The sequence below is a fragment of the Cyprinodon tularosa genome, unplaced genomic scaffold (assembly GCF_016077235.1).
Source record: "Cyprinodon tularosa strain WSP-4 unplaced genomic scaffold, ASM1607723v1 ctg427, whole genome shotgun sequence".
Classification (NCBI taxonomy): domain Eukaryota; kingdom Metazoa; phylum Chordata; class Actinopteri; order Cyprinodontiformes; family Cyprinodontidae; genus Cyprinodon; species Cyprinodon tularosa.
In genome coordinates this window covers 556,570-573,199 of record NW_024039149.1, presented here as the reverse complement: position 1 = coordinate 573,199, position 16,630 = coordinate 556,570, and the positions used below count along the sequence as shown (strand labels likewise).

The 16,630-nt window shown below is 42.5% G+C and overlaps 1 protein-coding gene across 1 annotated transcript in view; it reads right to left on the bottom strand.

The window, feature by feature from the left end:
- The window catches only part of focad (focadhesin), a 94,256-nt gene that overhangs the window by 5,114 nt on the left and 72,512 nt on the right, over nucleotides 1–16,630 (bottom strand). The window contains exons 29-41 of the mRNA XM_038299365.1: nucleotides 14,830–14,977; nucleotides 14,472–14,591; nucleotides 10,333–10,455; nucleotides 10,151–10,228; nucleotides 10,000–10,071; nucleotides 9,797–9,899; nucleotides 7,395–7,475; nucleotides 7,186–7,314; nucleotides 6,996–7,111; nucleotides 5,501–5,761; nucleotides 1,838–1,927; nucleotides 1,576–1,753; nucleotides 1,401–1,498 (exon numbers count right to left, since the gene is read on the bottom strand). Coding sequence (XP_038155293.1) covers nucleotides 1,401–1,498; nucleotides 1,576–1,753; nucleotides 1,838–1,927; nucleotides 5,501–5,761; nucleotides 6,996–7,111; nucleotides 7,186–7,314; nucleotides 7,395–7,475; nucleotides 9,797–9,899; nucleotides 10,000–10,071; nucleotides 10,151–10,228; nucleotides 10,333–10,455; nucleotides 14,472–14,591; nucleotides 14,830–14,977 — 1,597 coding nt within the window. The remainder of the gene's footprint in view (nucleotides 1–1,400; nucleotides 1,499–1,575; nucleotides 1,754–1,837; nucleotides 1,928–5,500; nucleotides 5,762–6,995; nucleotides 7,112–7,185; nucleotides 7,315–7,394; nucleotides 7,476–9,796; nucleotides 9,900–9,999; nucleotides 10,072–10,150; nucleotides 10,229–10,332; nucleotides 10,456–14,471; nucleotides 14,592–14,829; nucleotides 14,978–16,630) is intronic.

The following is a 16,630-nucleotide window of genomic DNA, read 5'->3' as shown; positions in this document are numbered from 1 at the left end:
AATCTCAGAATTCTGACTTTAATCTCAGAATTCTGACTTTTTTCTCAGAATTCTGACTTTAATCTCAGAATTCTGACTTTAATCTCAGAATTCAGACTTTTTCCGCAGAATTCTGACTTTTTTCGCAGAATTCTAACTTTTTTCTCAGAATTCTGACTTTTCTCAGAATTCCGACTTTAATCTCAGAATTCTGACTTTAATCTCAGAATTCTGACTTTTTATCTCAGAACTCTGACTTTAATCTCCGAATTCTGACTTTAATCTCAGAATTCTGACTTTTTATCTCAGAACTCTGACTTTAATCTCCGAATTCTGACTTTAATCTCAGAATTCTGACTTTTTTCTCAGAATTCTGACTTTAATCTCAGAATTCTGACTTTAATCTCAGAATTCTGACTTTTTTCGCAGAATTCTGACTTTTTTCTCATAATTCTGACTTTTTTCTCAGAATTCTGACTTAAATCTCAGAATTCTGACTTTTTTCTCATAATTCTGACTTTTTATCTCAGAATTCTGACTTAAATCTCAGAATTCTGACTTTTTTCTCATAATTCTGACTTTTTAACTCAGAATTCTGACTTTTTATCTCAGAATTCTGACTTTTTTCTCAGAATTCTGCCAGCTAACAAACATGTTAGCATGAAGCCGTAGCCATGTCTGTTTTAGAGACTAGCTCTCTTGTTCTAATGACCTTCTGCTCCTCCATTAATGAGGGGATCCCTCAGGCACGTAAAAAGTTGCCTAATTCCGTCATTTTCCACCAATGTGTCACTGGCCACCTCAAACAACTCACATCTTTGTCAGTGAAGCTGAGTGCTCCACATCTCTTCCTTCATGGTGCCCATCTACATTAAGATCCAAAAGTCTGAGATTAAAGTCAGAATTCTGACTTTTTTTTTCCCATATTAAACTGAAATAAAATGTAAAAATCAGTTAACTTTTTTTTTTTTTTCCCAGTGGCCCTAATCCTCTTCCGTAAATTTGTAAATATCAATATAAAACAAAGAAATAGAAAGAATACCATTTGAAAATAGGGAAGTATAAAAGATGAAAATAAAAAAATATGAAAAAAGAACATTTGAGAAAACAACAAAGTTACTTTCAAAACCTATTTTGACTATGAAGTTCTTTCAAGGTTTAATACTGGAAATACTTTAAGTTTCCATTTACATAATCTGCTTTTTTTTTTTTTTCTTACAATAATGGAACAAAATTCACTCCATACTGAATGATTACTGAGATTCTTCTGGTTTGTGTTCAATAGAAACTTGAGTCCCTCCCAGAACGGAAGGAAAAAAAACCTGAAGGACAAGAAGATTCAGGAGAGACAAGCAGCAACGAGCCCAAACTTGTGGGAAGAAGCAGATGGGCCCAGATTACTGGGAGGCTCAGAGACGTACCAGTTTGGAGTCTCCACAGGAGACGGATGTGTTCCCATAGCCGATGTTCCGGATGTGTCCCATCAGCTCCAGCAGCCACTCCATTCGTTTGGAAACACCTGGAAGGAAAAGCAAACCTGGCTCCATCAGGCACTGGTTCAGCTTAGCGTCACGCCCGCAGGTTTTCCTCGCTGACCTGTAGCGGCGCCGGCAGCCAGGCGGCACTGGTACAGAGCCTGCAGGAGGATCCAGCCCACTCTGCAGCCGGGCCAACCCCGCAGCACCCCGCCGATCACATCGTTGAGGCTGAGGAGGGGAACCCTGCCCTGAGAGGTCAGGTACGCCAGGACAAAACAGGTCTTCTCCATCTGAGCCTGAAGGAACCAGAGAGGAGCTCAGCTTCATCCCCATCGACGCCGCTTTTCATTTAATAACAGACTGCAGAAAAAAACCCCGACCTGCGAGACCTGAACGATTCTGTCGATCTCTGTGTCGGACATCTCAGACAGACACCTGGCGACGCCCACGTACAGATCCACCTCTGCATCCTGCAACAACAACATGCATCACCGACTATTATCAATTCTATTCAGTTTATTTCTATAGCTCCAATTCCCATCATGTCATCTCAGGTCACTTTCCAGTTCACCAGATCATCCAGTCAGATTGATTCAAAGTTTTCTATCTAAGGAAAACCAGCTGATTGCATCGACTCATTGACTCTTCAGCAATCCCTCACACTAAGCATGCTTGTAGCGACAGTGGAGAGGAAAAACTCCCTTTGAACAGGAAGAAACCTCCAGCAGAACCAGACTCAGTGTGAGCGGCCATCTGCTGAGGCCCACTGGCTAGGGGCCATTCCTACAGGGAACTGGGCTCATAAGAAGCTGAAGGCCTGAGAACACGCCGAATCCGATTTTGCCCCACCTCCACCCCCGTTACAGGACAGCTGAGGACCTCACCTGTTCAGACAGGCCAACATTTTCCTCTATCGACCCCCCTTTCAGAGACAGGTTTCGTGTATTGCAGGTGTGGAGTAAAAAACGTTGAGATATATTCGTTCTTCGCCTCTCAGGCTCCAAACGAAGATCATAAGAGATAAGAATGAGTTCACACTAGGGGTGTAAATCACATCCATCATGGCGATTCGATTCAGTATCGATTTCCTGACCCAACGATTCGATTATTTTCAATACTCAAGAATACACCACGATACGATTCGATTAATTGGTTCATTTTTTTTTCTTTTCTTTTTTTTAGACCTTACAGGCTAGATAATGTTTCGAATTTGAAATAAATCAATGAAAGCTGTAATATCGTTATGCATTTTATTTGAGAAACTACAGCAAATAACAGAAGTAGAAAAGTTGTACTCCACCTATTTCTTTTAAAAGCTCATTCACTGAAAAATAATAATCCCCTGCGTTATAGATTCTGAAAGGCTTTGCATCAAAAAATCCTGCACATAATCAGTGCAATGAGTGCAATTCAATACCTCGGCTCCAGACTCCGCCCCCTCCACAGACGCTCCGCTGCTCCTCTCCCAAATTGTAGCTGACCGCAGACAGGAGGCCGGCTTGTTTTGTTTTTATGACCAAAATTGCGGAAAACGACTCTTGAAGTTTGACCCGCTAGAAGAGCGAGGTGCGCGGGAACCCTGGGAACCTTTTTCCACCTGGATCTCCGCTCTTTTTGGCCCTCATGTCCCTCCGTCGTCGGACTAAACTCGCCCCCACTTCCTCGCCGCCTCGGCCGTATCTAGACCCACAGCGTGTAGCACAGACCACGCTTCAATATTGAGCATAAATCAAAAATGTCTGCATCAAGCTCACTGCAACACACTGCTGTAAGAGTATAACCAGGAAGCGAGGTAGGAGGGCAAAATAGGTTTAGCGCCACCGCAGCACGGGAGGAAGAATTACGCCCAGGAGCAAATGGATAAAAATAGACCAGAGGAAATAAAAAACATTAATAGATTCTCTTGCGGACGTATCGATGCATCGGATCGTCGGCTGTTGGATCGACGCATCGATACAAAACGATTATTATTCACACCTCTAGTTCACACAGCCTCCTTCATGGCATGAAGGGGAGCACAGCTGTTTTGAGGAGATCCATCTGGCTAGTGGAAGGAAGATACATTGACCTAACAGGGAACGGCCCTGATTAACTCAAAGTTGATTTGCTTCAATGTGACATTTTTCCTGGAGTTCATAAACTGCATTGTGCCCACTCCAAGTTTCATTTATTTATTTTTTTTAACTTAAATACATCTCTCCGTTGAATGGAGCCGTAAACGGCGCAAACTGTAGAACTTCAGCACTGAACCACAATCTATCCGCGACTTGAGCAGGAAACGAGAGGAGGAAGTACACGCTTTCTTAAGACCCGCCCCTTCTTCTTCTGATTGGCTAATCATGTTAGTTTCAGAGCAGTCCTTTGTTTCCATTGGCTGACAAACACAAGAGGGTTTTTGGTTGTCTTTTTCTGAGTGATTTTTGTTTTTTTAATCCACGAACAATCGCTACGAGCTGGAATACTTTAATCCCTGACCTGGGTGAAGTTGCCCCCCCCACCTTCTTTAAATCAGACAAAATTACTGTCAGATGTTTGTGCTCCGCTTGTGTCGCAAAAATTGTCGTTTGTGCCGCTATCATTTTTTTTTTACAGTTTAAAATTATAGTCATAGGTTAGCAACTTATAATTGATATGAAATTCAGAGTTTCTTAATAAACAAATGTTCACTGACCTTTGATGGCTTCTACAAACAATTATTAATATCATTAAAATGATAACAGCAGAAAAAATGTATATATTTTAAAATATGCATTTTTAAATTTTTTATTTATTTATTTTAAATATTTTAAAATTAATTCTAAAATTTTATATTTTTGTTTGGCCAAAAATGTTCATTTGTTCTTCTATCATTTCAATGATATTAATAATATTTTGTAGAGGTCATCTTAAGGTCAGTTAACAGATGTTTCTGCTGCACAAACGGAGCCCAGTTAAAGGAATAGCACACCCAAAACATGATTAGCCTTCATTTTCTACTCACCCCCATGCTGAACAACACTCTGGAGTACTTTTTTGATATCTCAAATGGATCTGGAGATCTGGGAGGCTTCTTGCTGTCTGCTGACATTCAAATAATGGAGGTCCATGGTGACCGAGACAGAAAGGTCCATAAAAGTCCACAAAAAACGTGTCAATATTCCTCCATACTGCTCGTCCAATGTATTCCAAGTGTCCTGAGTGGGTAGCATCCATAATTTACTCGAAACGAAGTCATTTAGAATGTTTTTAGAGCATAAACAGTAGTGTATAGGATTTCCTGAAAGCGCGCACCTGCGCGATCACGACGCTACGGAAACAGCGGCAGACCAAACCAGATGAAAGTGCGCATTCAGCTCGGCAAAGAACTCATGCTCTTCCTCAACACTGAAGTCCTCAGACATTTTTCTTTCGTTGTTTCTTTCTTTGCACAGGTAAACAGCACATTTCTTCTTCTACGCTTGCATTATCGGCAGAGCAGATGCTGAATGCGCACTTTCATCTGGTTTGGTCTGCCGGCTTCCGTAGCGTCGTGAACGCGCTTTCAGGAAATCCTATACACTACTGTTTATGCTCTAAAAACATTCTAAATGACTTCGTTTCGAGTAAATTCTGGATGCTACCCACTCAGGACACTTGGAATACATTGGACGAGCAGTATGGAGGAATATTGACACGTTTTTTGTGGACTTTTATGGACCTTTCTGCCTCAGGCGCCATAGACCTCCATTATTTGAATGTCAGCAGACAGCAAGAAGCCTCCCAGATCTCCAGATGCATTTGAGATATCAAAAAAGTACTCCAGAGTGTTGTTCAGCATGGGGGTGAGTAGAAAATGAAGGCTAATCATGTTTTGGGTGTACTATTCCTTTAATTGACACCCAGGTGGGGGGGCTGGTTGACCTTTGATGACCTCTAGAAACATCTCTTTACATCTTTAAAATGATAGCGGCAAAAACAAAATTTTTTGCTGCAAAAACGTTTGACACTAATTTTGTCTGATTTGAAGAAAGTGGGGGGGCCACGCTACTAGTCTGTAAAAATGAGCGTGTGTTCGCTGGACGCACCTGAATTTGATTGGGCAGGAGGAGGAAGATCTTCTCTGCGGACGAGCAGAGGACGGCCCAGCAGTGGTTGGGCGGGTTGGGGAGGGCCATGGCCTGAGCGACGCCCGTCAGCAGAGAGCGACACAGAGACAGCCTCTGGGTTCGCACGTCGTCCTGGAACTGCTGCAGGCCCAGGCTCTTCACGAACACCTGCAGCTTGTCCTCCGCCACGTGCTTCATCCACACGCCCAGGGACTCGTAGAGGTGAGCTCGAGTACGAAGCTGGAGGGAACAACGCCAAAGGTTGTGTCAGAGAGGAGAGCTTTGTATTCCAAAGGAACATCATCCTGGAAAAAAATTAACATTTCAGAGCAGCAGAGCTCGGTGCTGTCAGGTTGGTCTACTGTTAACTTGTTTAGCCACAAAGAAGGAGGAGCCTGGTGACGAGTCTCAGTCATCCAGGTCATTGTCATTCCAAAATTTAATTTAAAATGAAAAACAAGTTTGAAGACGTTTCGCTTCCCGTCCAGGAAGCTTTTTCAATTCAAAATGTCAGAAATAGAGTTGAGTTTAAGTTTTTATACAGCGGCTAAGGTTGTATACTATGGAGGATAAAAAGTGCCAAAATTAAATAAATAAATACAGCATTAAATAAATAATTAAATGTGTCAATAATTAATTAAATGTGGAATTAAATAAATAAATGTGTCATTCATTAATTAAAACCACGTCACTAATATAAAGTGCCACAATTAAATAAATAAATACAGCGATAAACAAGCAATTAAATGTGTAATTCATTAAATAAATAAGGAATTAAATATATAAATGTGTCATTAATTTAATAATATATATATAATTATTTCATGGTCCTGTGTCGCAGTGCATCGAAACCATTAAAAGAATCTGTCAAACTCACCCATCAAAGTTAGGGGGCGGTTATCTAACACCTGATTGGTCACCCTGCACATTAAGGCGAAGCAAATCGATTACAGAGACTCGATTCGCGTTAACCCCGCCCCCTAACTTTGATGGGTGAGTTTGACAGATTCTTTTAATGGTTTCGATGCACTGCGACACAGGACCATGAAATAATTATATATATATTATTAAATTAATGACACATTTATATATTTAATTCCTTATTTATTTAATGAATTACACATTTAATTGATTGTTTATCGCTGTATTTATTTATTTAATTGTGGCACTTTATATTAGTGACGTGGTTTTAATTAATGAATGACACATTTATTTATTTAATTCCACATTTAATTAATTATTGACACATTTAATGATTTATTTAATGCTGTTTCATTTATTTAATTTTGGCACTTTTTATCCTCCATAGTATATAGTTGGGCTGCTGTATAAGACCTTGAACTCAACTCTATTCCTGACATTTTGAATTGAAAAAGATTCCTGGATGGGAAGAGAAACATCTTTAAACTTTGAAACAAAGTCCAGTGGATTGTTTTTTATTTTCTTTTTTGGAAAGAGGATGAGAATAACCAACGCTGAGGCTGTGGACGAGAGGTGGAGACAGCCAGGAGCCCAGGAAGAGGGAGGCGCTTTGGGAAGACTGAGCTTGGCACGCTGCCAGGACCACACACTGATGCTGGATATCTTCTCCTGTCAGAGATAAACGCAGCCGCTGAGATCTTTGCTCTGAACTTTTAATGAGACGGAGATGTGAGAGGTGTTACCGAAGCTCAGTCTCATCAGCGGGGACAGGACGGCGCTCCAGTTCACCGGCGGATACTGGAAGGCAGCTCCTACAGACGCCAGGGGGGTCAGAGCGGTCCGAACCAGAGCCGGAGAGGAAACCTCTGGACCTGCAGCCGCAGATAGACGGGACGTTCTTTCACTTTCGCTTTAAAGACCAGCGAACCCGTCGGCGTCGAGAAAAACGTACCTTTTTTCCCCGCTTCTGTAATGAAGTCCGTTATGGAGCGGATGACGCTTTTCACCGGGAGGTAACTGAAGTCCTGAGGAACTGAGGCGGAAAAGGCATGATTGAGTCTTAGTGATGAGGCCTCCAGCTCAGAACGCAGAGAAAATAGGCAGATGGATCAAAAACATGTAAAGACATCAGAAAATCCAGCATCCAGAGAAGATTTTACCCTCTTCAAAGAAAAGCTAAAGACACTTGAAGAAGCTCCAGAGATCCGACCGGTTCATATAGAAATATTCACACCAACATTTAGCCTCTTCACATTCAAAACCACCAACTACAACATAGCTGCTCACTATTTTAGGTCTAGGCAGAGTAACAGTAAACCCTTATTTTAAAGTGGAAAGCAGAACAGAGCACTAAGGGAAACAGGCGCCCCACTGAGCACGAACCTTGCAGAACCTCTACCCCCCACTTTGCCTACAAGGTGAATAAGAACTGAAATAAATACAAAATCAAATTAAGTTGCAAATATACGTTATTTAAGAAAAACCGTAGCTCTTCTGAATAAGTCCCTCTAACCAGAGCTGCTCCATGTTTATCGAATGTAAACTGAGTTGATTCTGCTTGTTACAGTTAGTTTCTGTATCTATGCTTCTTTTTCTATGTCTGCTTCTGTCTCCTTGAACCCCAGTGGGCCTCAGCAGATGGCCGCTCACACCGAGCCTGGTTCTGCTGGAGGTTTCTTCCTGTTCAAAGGGAGTTTTTCCTCTCCACTGTCGCTACAAGCATGCTTAGTGTGAGGGATTGCTGAAGAGTCAATGAGTCGATGCAATCAGCTGGTTTTCCTTAGATAGAAAACTTTGAATCAATCTGACTGGATGATCTGGTGAACTGGAAAGTGACCTGAGATGACATGATGTGAATTGAAGCTATAGAAATAAACTGAATAGAATTGTTAGATCAGAAGCGGCTGGAGCGGTGTGTTGACGTTCCTATGTTGCGTTCAATGGTATCACGTAATTTAGCGGGTTAACTGGGCTCTGGTGTTCCCTAGGGGTGTAAATAATAATAGTTTTGTATCGATGCATCGATCCAACAGCCGACGATCCGATGCATCGATACGTCCGCAAGAGAATCGATTCATGTTTTTTTTTCCTCCGGTCTATTTTTATCCATTTGCTCCTGGGCGTAATTCTCCTCCCGTGCTGCGGTGGCGCTAAACCTATTTTGCCCTCCTACCTCGCTTCCTGGTTATACTCTTACAGCAGTGTGTTGCAGTGAGCTTGATGCAGACATTTTTGATTTATGCTCAATATTGAAGCGTGGTCTGCGCTACACGCTGTGGGTCTAGATACGGCCGAGGCGGCGAGGAAGTGGGGGCGAGTTTAGTCCGACGACGGAGGGACATGAGGGCCAAAAAGAGCGGAGATCCAGGTGGAAAAAGGGTCACAGCGTTCTCGCGCACCTCGCTCTTCTAGCGGGTCAAACTTCACGAGTTGTTTTCTGCAATTTCGGTCATAAAAACAAAACAAGCCGGCCTCCTGGCCTATTATAGCTTTCATTGATTTATTTCAAATTTGAAACATTGTCTAGCCTGTAAGGTTTTAAAAAAAAAAGAACCAATTAATTTGAATCGAATCGTGGTATATTCTGGAGTGTCGAAAATAATTGAATCGTTGGGTCAGGAAATCGATACTGAATCGAAACGCTAGCCTCGTGAGACCATCCTGATCTCGCGAGCTTTCAAGGTTTCACTCGCAGATCAGTCTGGAGACTCTCCGTTGAAGAAAATTTGGAGCCGTTCACCAAACGAACGTCCAATCAGCGTTGGCTTTGAGGCGGGTTGAGGTGTGACGCAACGAGAAGCGCCACAGTTCAGTCTAAAGAACATGGCGGCTTCAGCCGATGAAACTAGCGTTAGCGTCGCTATTGAGCAAGTTTTATCGGAATTACAGAGTATTTCTTCACTGAAAGAAGAGCAAAACACTGCTCTGGAGGCTTTTCTCAGAGGAAAAGATGTTTTTGCTCTTCTCCCGACTGTGTTTGGGCAAGAGTAGCCTGGCTGTTAGTACGTCATATGCTTCGTTGATCTGATTGGTTTATTTGGCCCGTCTATCACCAACATAGGCCAATCAGCTAACCAGTATTTTCCATCTGGCGCAGTCAGGGTATCGAATCGCCATGATGGGTGTGATTTACACCCCTAGTGTTCCCAGTTTGCTAATCAGAGCCGATGAGATTCAGACGGAGTTTTTTGACCCGTGTAAACTCACGGCAGTGAGCTGTTCTCACCGCCGCTAAAAGCATTCATTTTGTCATTTTGTCTGCTAGATTAATGTTTTTTGTTTAATTGTTGTTCATTTCCAGTCTTTTCCTCATATAACTGAATCAAACTCTCCTGCTGTCTCTGATTGCTCTACCTGCTGTGTGGCTGTGACTGCTGGACATGTGGGCCAGATGCAGATGGCCGATCAGGCAGGCACAGTTGGACTGCAGGCCAATGGCCCCAGAAAAGGTTATAATCTGCAACAAAGAACCAAAAACGATTCGTCTTTTTGTTTATGTCCAAGAAGGAAAAAAAACAGGCAACATGGAGGATGTTAGGTAGGAGCCAGAGGGCTACCTGCGTGATGCCGCGGATCACCTCGTTGAGTCTGCTCTGCTGCTGGGAGGAAAGCTCCAACTCATTCTGAAACTGTGAAAATAAAGCATAGCAGCCATATTTCTGAGTGAACAGCCGTAGAACGCGCTCCTGCATGGAGCTGGGCTCCTACCTGAATCAGGCCGCTCTCTGATCCCACCAGAGCCACCAGTCCGTTAGCGGCAGCCAGTCGCTGCATCGTGGGACAACTCTGAAACGCAAAGAAATCTCTTTATCACATCATCCACAGTACATCGTTAGCTGACGATGCGGAGACGTTCGGTGCACTCTGGTGCTGGTGAAATGGCGCCGTACCTCGGCCAGGAGGATCTGGATCCAAGCAGCCAGCAGGCGGGGCTGAATGTCCTCTGCTTTGCCGTGGCCGGACACAGAGAGGCCGTGGACGACCAGCCCGAGAGCCAATGAGAAGCCTGGAGTCTGGAGACGTTGGTGAAACATCAGAAACGAGTTTTCCTAAGACGCCAGCGCAGGTAACTCTGCCTGCGGTTGTTACTCTGACACAGCTGGAGGAAAATCTAATGGACATGAAACTGCTTCCAGATGACGTCATCCAGAACGCCAATTCATCAAAAACAAACCAAATGCATCAGAACAAATAAAGGTCAACATCAATGTAAAGATATACGATCTTAATAACCTGTAATCAGGGGCGGATTTAGGAAATGTGGGGCCTTAGGCAAAGACAGGCAGGGGGCCCTGTGAATAGAGAAATGTTAATAGAATAGACATCCATTATCTGTTCTAGGTTGTGTCCCTCTCTTTTTGTCCCTTTTCTTCTTGTTTTCCTCTCTATGTTTTGTACTCAGCTGACTTTTCATGCTGTCTCTAAAGGAATGAAAGATTTTTTCCAAGCACTAAGCTCAGTTAGCTGATTGCTCCTTCCTGTGTTTCCAAAAAGGCCAAAGTAAATAACCCAGTCCTTCTTTTCACTGTAGACAAGCCATGATCTGCTTATCTGTTCTCCATTTTTCATTTGGATGAAATAATAGCTGCATGAATCATGACAGCAGACAAGATAGAGGAGAGCAGGAGGCGGGGTTACCAATCTACTCGCTCTGGAGAGCAGAGTTCGCTGCTTTTAGATGTTGTCTCCAAAGTCTCCAGTAGCAGGAAAAAGTCTCTAGATTTGGCGCTAGGAGCTTTTTAGAAATCAAAGTGCTAGAGGGGTCTGAAAAGTGGCTAAATATAGCGACTAAAGCGCTAAGTTGCATCGTTTGTTTTCAAATGGTTTGCTGCTGTCTGTTTGGACCTTTCTGAACATGTGCAGCAAATGGACTGATCCAATATGGCGGACACTGAAGGGGGGGCTGAGACACACTATTATCAGCGTTCTGATGGCATTTTAGTGAAAGGATTTTTATCAAAAACATAATTAATGTGCACAAATAAGGAATAGTTGTATTAACCATACATATAAACAGAGTTTTATGGGGCCCTAGGCATCTGCCTAGTGTTGCCTGATGGTAAATACCCCCCATAGTAAAGCTTTAAAGCTCTTAAGCAAATGTGTTGCAAAAAATAAAATAAAAATCATTCGATACTCAAAGTCTTATTGAAGCGTCAGAGGCTCAATGTTGCCACCTAGTGGTGAACTAATAAGTATTCAGCAGGTAAAATGAGTTCAGTCCAGGAATTCCTGAGTCATGCAGTTAATTGCAAACAAAAACAAGCTTAAATCAGAGGGAGCTCTACTATAATATAATGGCCTAAAAATAATGATCTAAACACATAACGACCAGGTTATGTTAAATAGGTTATGATAAAAGTAAAGAGTTTATTGATGGCTCTGATTTAGATAAACACTGTGTTATTTTTTCCTGAACAGGTGGAAATGTCTTTTTTTACATCTGAATTATTAGAATAATTCAGCAAGAAAACTTTACTCAAAACAAAACATCCAATAGTCTTCAAACACAAAAAAAAACTGCAGTTTTTTGGGTTCCTTGACGACTTCTCGGCTTTATTCAGCAACTAAGGAATCTTTAAAAAACACTTCCAGGTATTAACACATCAACCAGATGACAGCAAGTCTTACGGAAGCCCAGAGCGGTCATGTCGCTCTGACACTTTTTTATGGTGGTTTTCCAGTTAATTTTCTCAATATTTAAAGATAACTAGAGCTGTTTTCTCCTGATAATGAGACGATTGGTTTGTGTTAAAACTGATTCCAACCTTCAAAACCACAACAGGAGAGGATTTATAAGTATAAGTCACGGCAACCTTTGTGCAATTTTGTAAATAATCTTGTGTTTAACTTTGAGGTAACAAGACGACGTTGTTGGTTTAATGATTTGCTTCCACTTCTGGATCATAAGCAATTAGACCTATTCCTCTGGCGCCTTAGCAACGGTTGTTTTCTGAACAGCCCTGCCGCTACGCCTCTAACAGGTATCAGATGCTTTAACCCCCAAAATGAGTCCAGATTAAAGATTTTTTTCACATATTCCATGCAATCCAATCATCCACCACCACCTGACGATGAGTGAAAAGAAAAAGGAAAATAAAAAACTGATTATTTGCGCACACGCTGGACCGGGACTGCACACCTGCGGGCCCCGCAGGCATGGACGGACTGGGAATCCAGGGCTGATGGTCAGCCTCATTCATTCCTCATACAGGTTAATCAGCTCGTTATCTCAAGAAATCAATGTTGTCTCGTGATAACGAGATACTTATCTTGTTATCTTGAGAAAACAATTAATGGTTTAACCGTGATAACGCGATAGATATGTCATTATCTTGAGAATATGACCGCTCTCGGCTTCCGTACAGTCTGACCCAGATGAGATGATGTCAGCTAAACTAACAGGAAACAAACCTGGACAGCAGCCGTGAAGTTTTATACCACAAAGAAACATGGACTAATGTTGTTTTATAGCAGTTTTTAAGAACCTAAGGGCCTTAAACTTTTTTATTTTTTTGTTATTTAATAAAATTTCGAGAATTTCAAGGAACAACTGGAACCCTGGACCAGACTGAGCGCTAACAGGAACTACAGGAAAGGTCGGAAGACCCGATTTTGCATCCGATCAGACAGAAAATGGCGCCTTAGAGGTTGTGGTGTTTAGTGTTCATTAAAAGTCAATGCGGATGATTTCCTGCAGGGGGCAGCGTAGCTCCGACTAAGATAGAGCCCAGGTCTGTTTTAGTCGGACTACGCAGCGGTTCAGCAGCAATTTCATGGGTCTGACAGGAAGAGAGACGCGGTTTCAAAGTAAAACGCATCCGCTTTGGAGGAAAATACAAAATAAAATCAGTTGATCTCACGGAGAAAGAGTCAGTTTAGAAACAGTTTAGAAACCGTCTCACAGCGTTTATTGGTTTATTCTCCTTTTCTTTAGTCATAGATCTCTTTATGTTTTTAATATCTGAACATTCTCTGTTCCGGTTTGAGATGCTGCTCAGACTTGTTATGTGGGGCTTTGCTTTATAGCTGTGCCTGTGTTTTACATATTTATTTATTTTCAATAACTTTTCATAATCTGAAGTCAAATATGGTAAATTATTGGTGTAGCACAGAGAAAAAAGTGAAAAAAATAAATAAATAAATCTGCACAGATCTGCTCACCTTGCCTAGTCGGAGCCTCTCTTTACGCAGTCAACTAATCAGATGGGAGATTAAAAACGCAGCCGCTGGGTTCAGGAATTAATGGTGCTTTCAATTGTCCTCAGAACTCTCAGTCAAGGAGTCGAAGTGTCGAAAGACTCTACTAACCTGACTCCACCAGATGGATTTGCACCCCATATCCATCTGGAAACCTTCCGTTGAAGTAATTTTGGGAAGGGGCGAAAATACTGGTTAGCTGATTGGCCTATGTTGGTGATAGACGGGCCAAATAAACCAATCAGATCAACGAAGCATATGACGTACTAACAGCCAGGCTACTCTTGCCCAAACACAGTCGGGAGAAGAGCAAAAACATCTTTTCCTCTGAGAAAAGCCTCCAGAGCAGTGTTTTGCTCTTCTTTCAGTGAAGAAATACTCTGTAATTCCGATAAAACTTGCTCAATAGCCACGCTAACGCTAGTTTCATTGGCTGAAGCCGCCATGTTCTTTAGACTGAACTGTCGCGTTTCTCGTTGCGTCACACCTCAACCCGCCTCAAAGCCAACGCTGATTGGACGTTCGTTTGGTGAACGGCTCCAAATTTTCTTTAACGGAGAGTCTCCAGACTGATTAGTGAGTGCAACCTTGAAAGCTCGCGAGATCAGGATGGTCTCACGAGGCCTCTACGGCCATCTAACTATAATTCCAACTTTCAGGAGCGTCCCTGTCAAAAACTCAAACTTGGAAATTGGAAATGTTGACTTCCGAAGACAAATGGACCTCACCATTGATTTCTGACCTTCACGTCTTTCTGACCATATTAAAAATAGGTTTTCTAACAGGAAAGAAATCAAAGATAACTAGATAGGAAGGGGCCCCTCCTAACCTGCTGGCTCTCCTCGGTCAGGGCGCGCAGACTGTTCAGGACCTCCTCAGCCTTGGCAGCATCGATCAGACCTCCGCTGAATGCTGAGACGCTCACACAGGCCACAGAGTACGACAGCACCTGAAGAAGAACAATGATTGTTGCTGCTGTTGATCAGGATCAAGCTCTGATCCCAGTCAAGATATTTTAACGTCTATTAAAGTAACATAGAACTTTTTTATATATAAAATAATTAGCTCAATAGAAAACCTGTGTCACAAATGAGGAAAAGTTGGTATGAAAGCTACAGAGATCATTGTATCGTCTAATGTGAACTCCATCCCTCCCGTAGAAGTGCTGAAGTGTGGTGCTGTCGTACCTCCTGCAGCATGCGACCCTGCCCGCCGCTGTCCTGCAGGTTAGCCAGTAGCTTGTCAAGGGTTCTGGTGACGTGGACCTGCTGTTCCACCTGGCCTCTGCTGCAGAGGGCTGAGAGCGCGAGGCCTAGGCCCAACACGCAGCCGGTGCTGCGGAACAGGAGTGACAAAACTCACCTGTTACTGAAGTCATCCTCAGAAAACTGAGTCCCGCTGCTACAGCTTTTAGCTACACACCCTAATGCATATCCAGCTCAAATTAGGGCTGGGCAATTAATCGCGTTTGCGATATAATCGCAATTTAAAAAACAAAATTTTCCAATTGCAGAGGCACTGATTTTTAATCACACTATATCTAACTAAATTTCTCCCTCCAGCCTTTAAGGTTGCGGTAAAATTCTTGAAGTGGGTTTCGTCAACACACGGAACAGTAGAGAGAGTTCTAGCTAGCACGCAGATCTTTGCATGCTAGCACAAGTAAAAACATGTTTCTCACAATGGACTCTGGGCAAGAAAGCTTTCAAAAACTTAACGCCTAGGTGAAACAAGCCTGGGGTTAAGGGCTGTGTATTCTCCCGTAGCAGTGTGTCGCAAGTCATTTTTACGCAGACATTTTTGATTTATGCCCAATATTACGCTATGTTATTCCACGCCACAATGCCAGAGGGCCAATCAGGAGCTAGCTGTGGGTCTAGATACGGCCGAGGCAGAGAGGAAGTTGGGGCAAGTTTCTGTGACAACGGAGGAACATGAGGACCAAAAAGAGCGGGGATCCCAGCGTTCTCGCGCACCTCGCTCTTCTAGCTAGTTGTATCATGGTGTATAGCTAGCTGGTCCAACTTCACGAGTCGTTTTCCACAATAGCGGTCATACAAACAAAACAAGCTGGTAAGGTTAACCGCGACACACAAGCAGAGGGCCTGGTTCCTGAGCATAAACTAGCCTTTAGTGCAAAGGAAAACCGAAATAAAATTGCGTTGCAATTTCGTTAAAAAATAATCGCAGTGTAGATTTTTTATGCAAAATTGTTCAGCAAGGAAGCTTTCAAAAACCGAACGCCTGGGTGAAACGTTTACAAGCTCGGGGTTAGTGCAAAGGAGAAATCGCAGTTTTGGTTAAAAATGATCGCAATTTAAATTGACAGCCCTAATTTTAATAACGCTATATTAAATAGGGGTGTGCGAAAAAATCGTGTCGGCGATATATTGTGATTTTCAGCTCCCCGATATAATATCGATCTCTCAGTTCCTAATGTCGATTTTTTTTTAAACTAAACATTTTATGTAAAAAAACAATGAGGGAAAATGGCAGGTAGCGTGAGGAGCCCTTGTGCTGTGCGATGCCGTGCCGTATCTGGCAGTCATAGTGGAAGGCGTGGACTGCCTCAAACCCCAAACATGGATACCAAAATAACTAAACGATCGATATCTTCTGATGAACAAATACAGCCCTTTCTTTTTTATCTATACATTTAATTTTGATAGCTATATCACAATATATATATTGATTTTGCAATATCATGATAATATCGTATTGTGACCCAAGTATCGTCACACATATAGTATTGCTACACCCATGCGAATACCCCCCCATTAATATTTAACAAGAGACTAAATTTCTCCCTCCAGCCCGATAGGTGGCAGCAAAATGCTTGAAGTGGGTTAGTCGGCACTCAGAACGGTAGAGAGATGTTTAGCTAGCTCACAGATCCATGCATGGAAGTAGAAGTAAAAACTTTTTAACACAATGGTTAAAGTCCTGCAAGAACCGACTCTGGGCAAGAAAAGCTTTCAAAGACTAAAA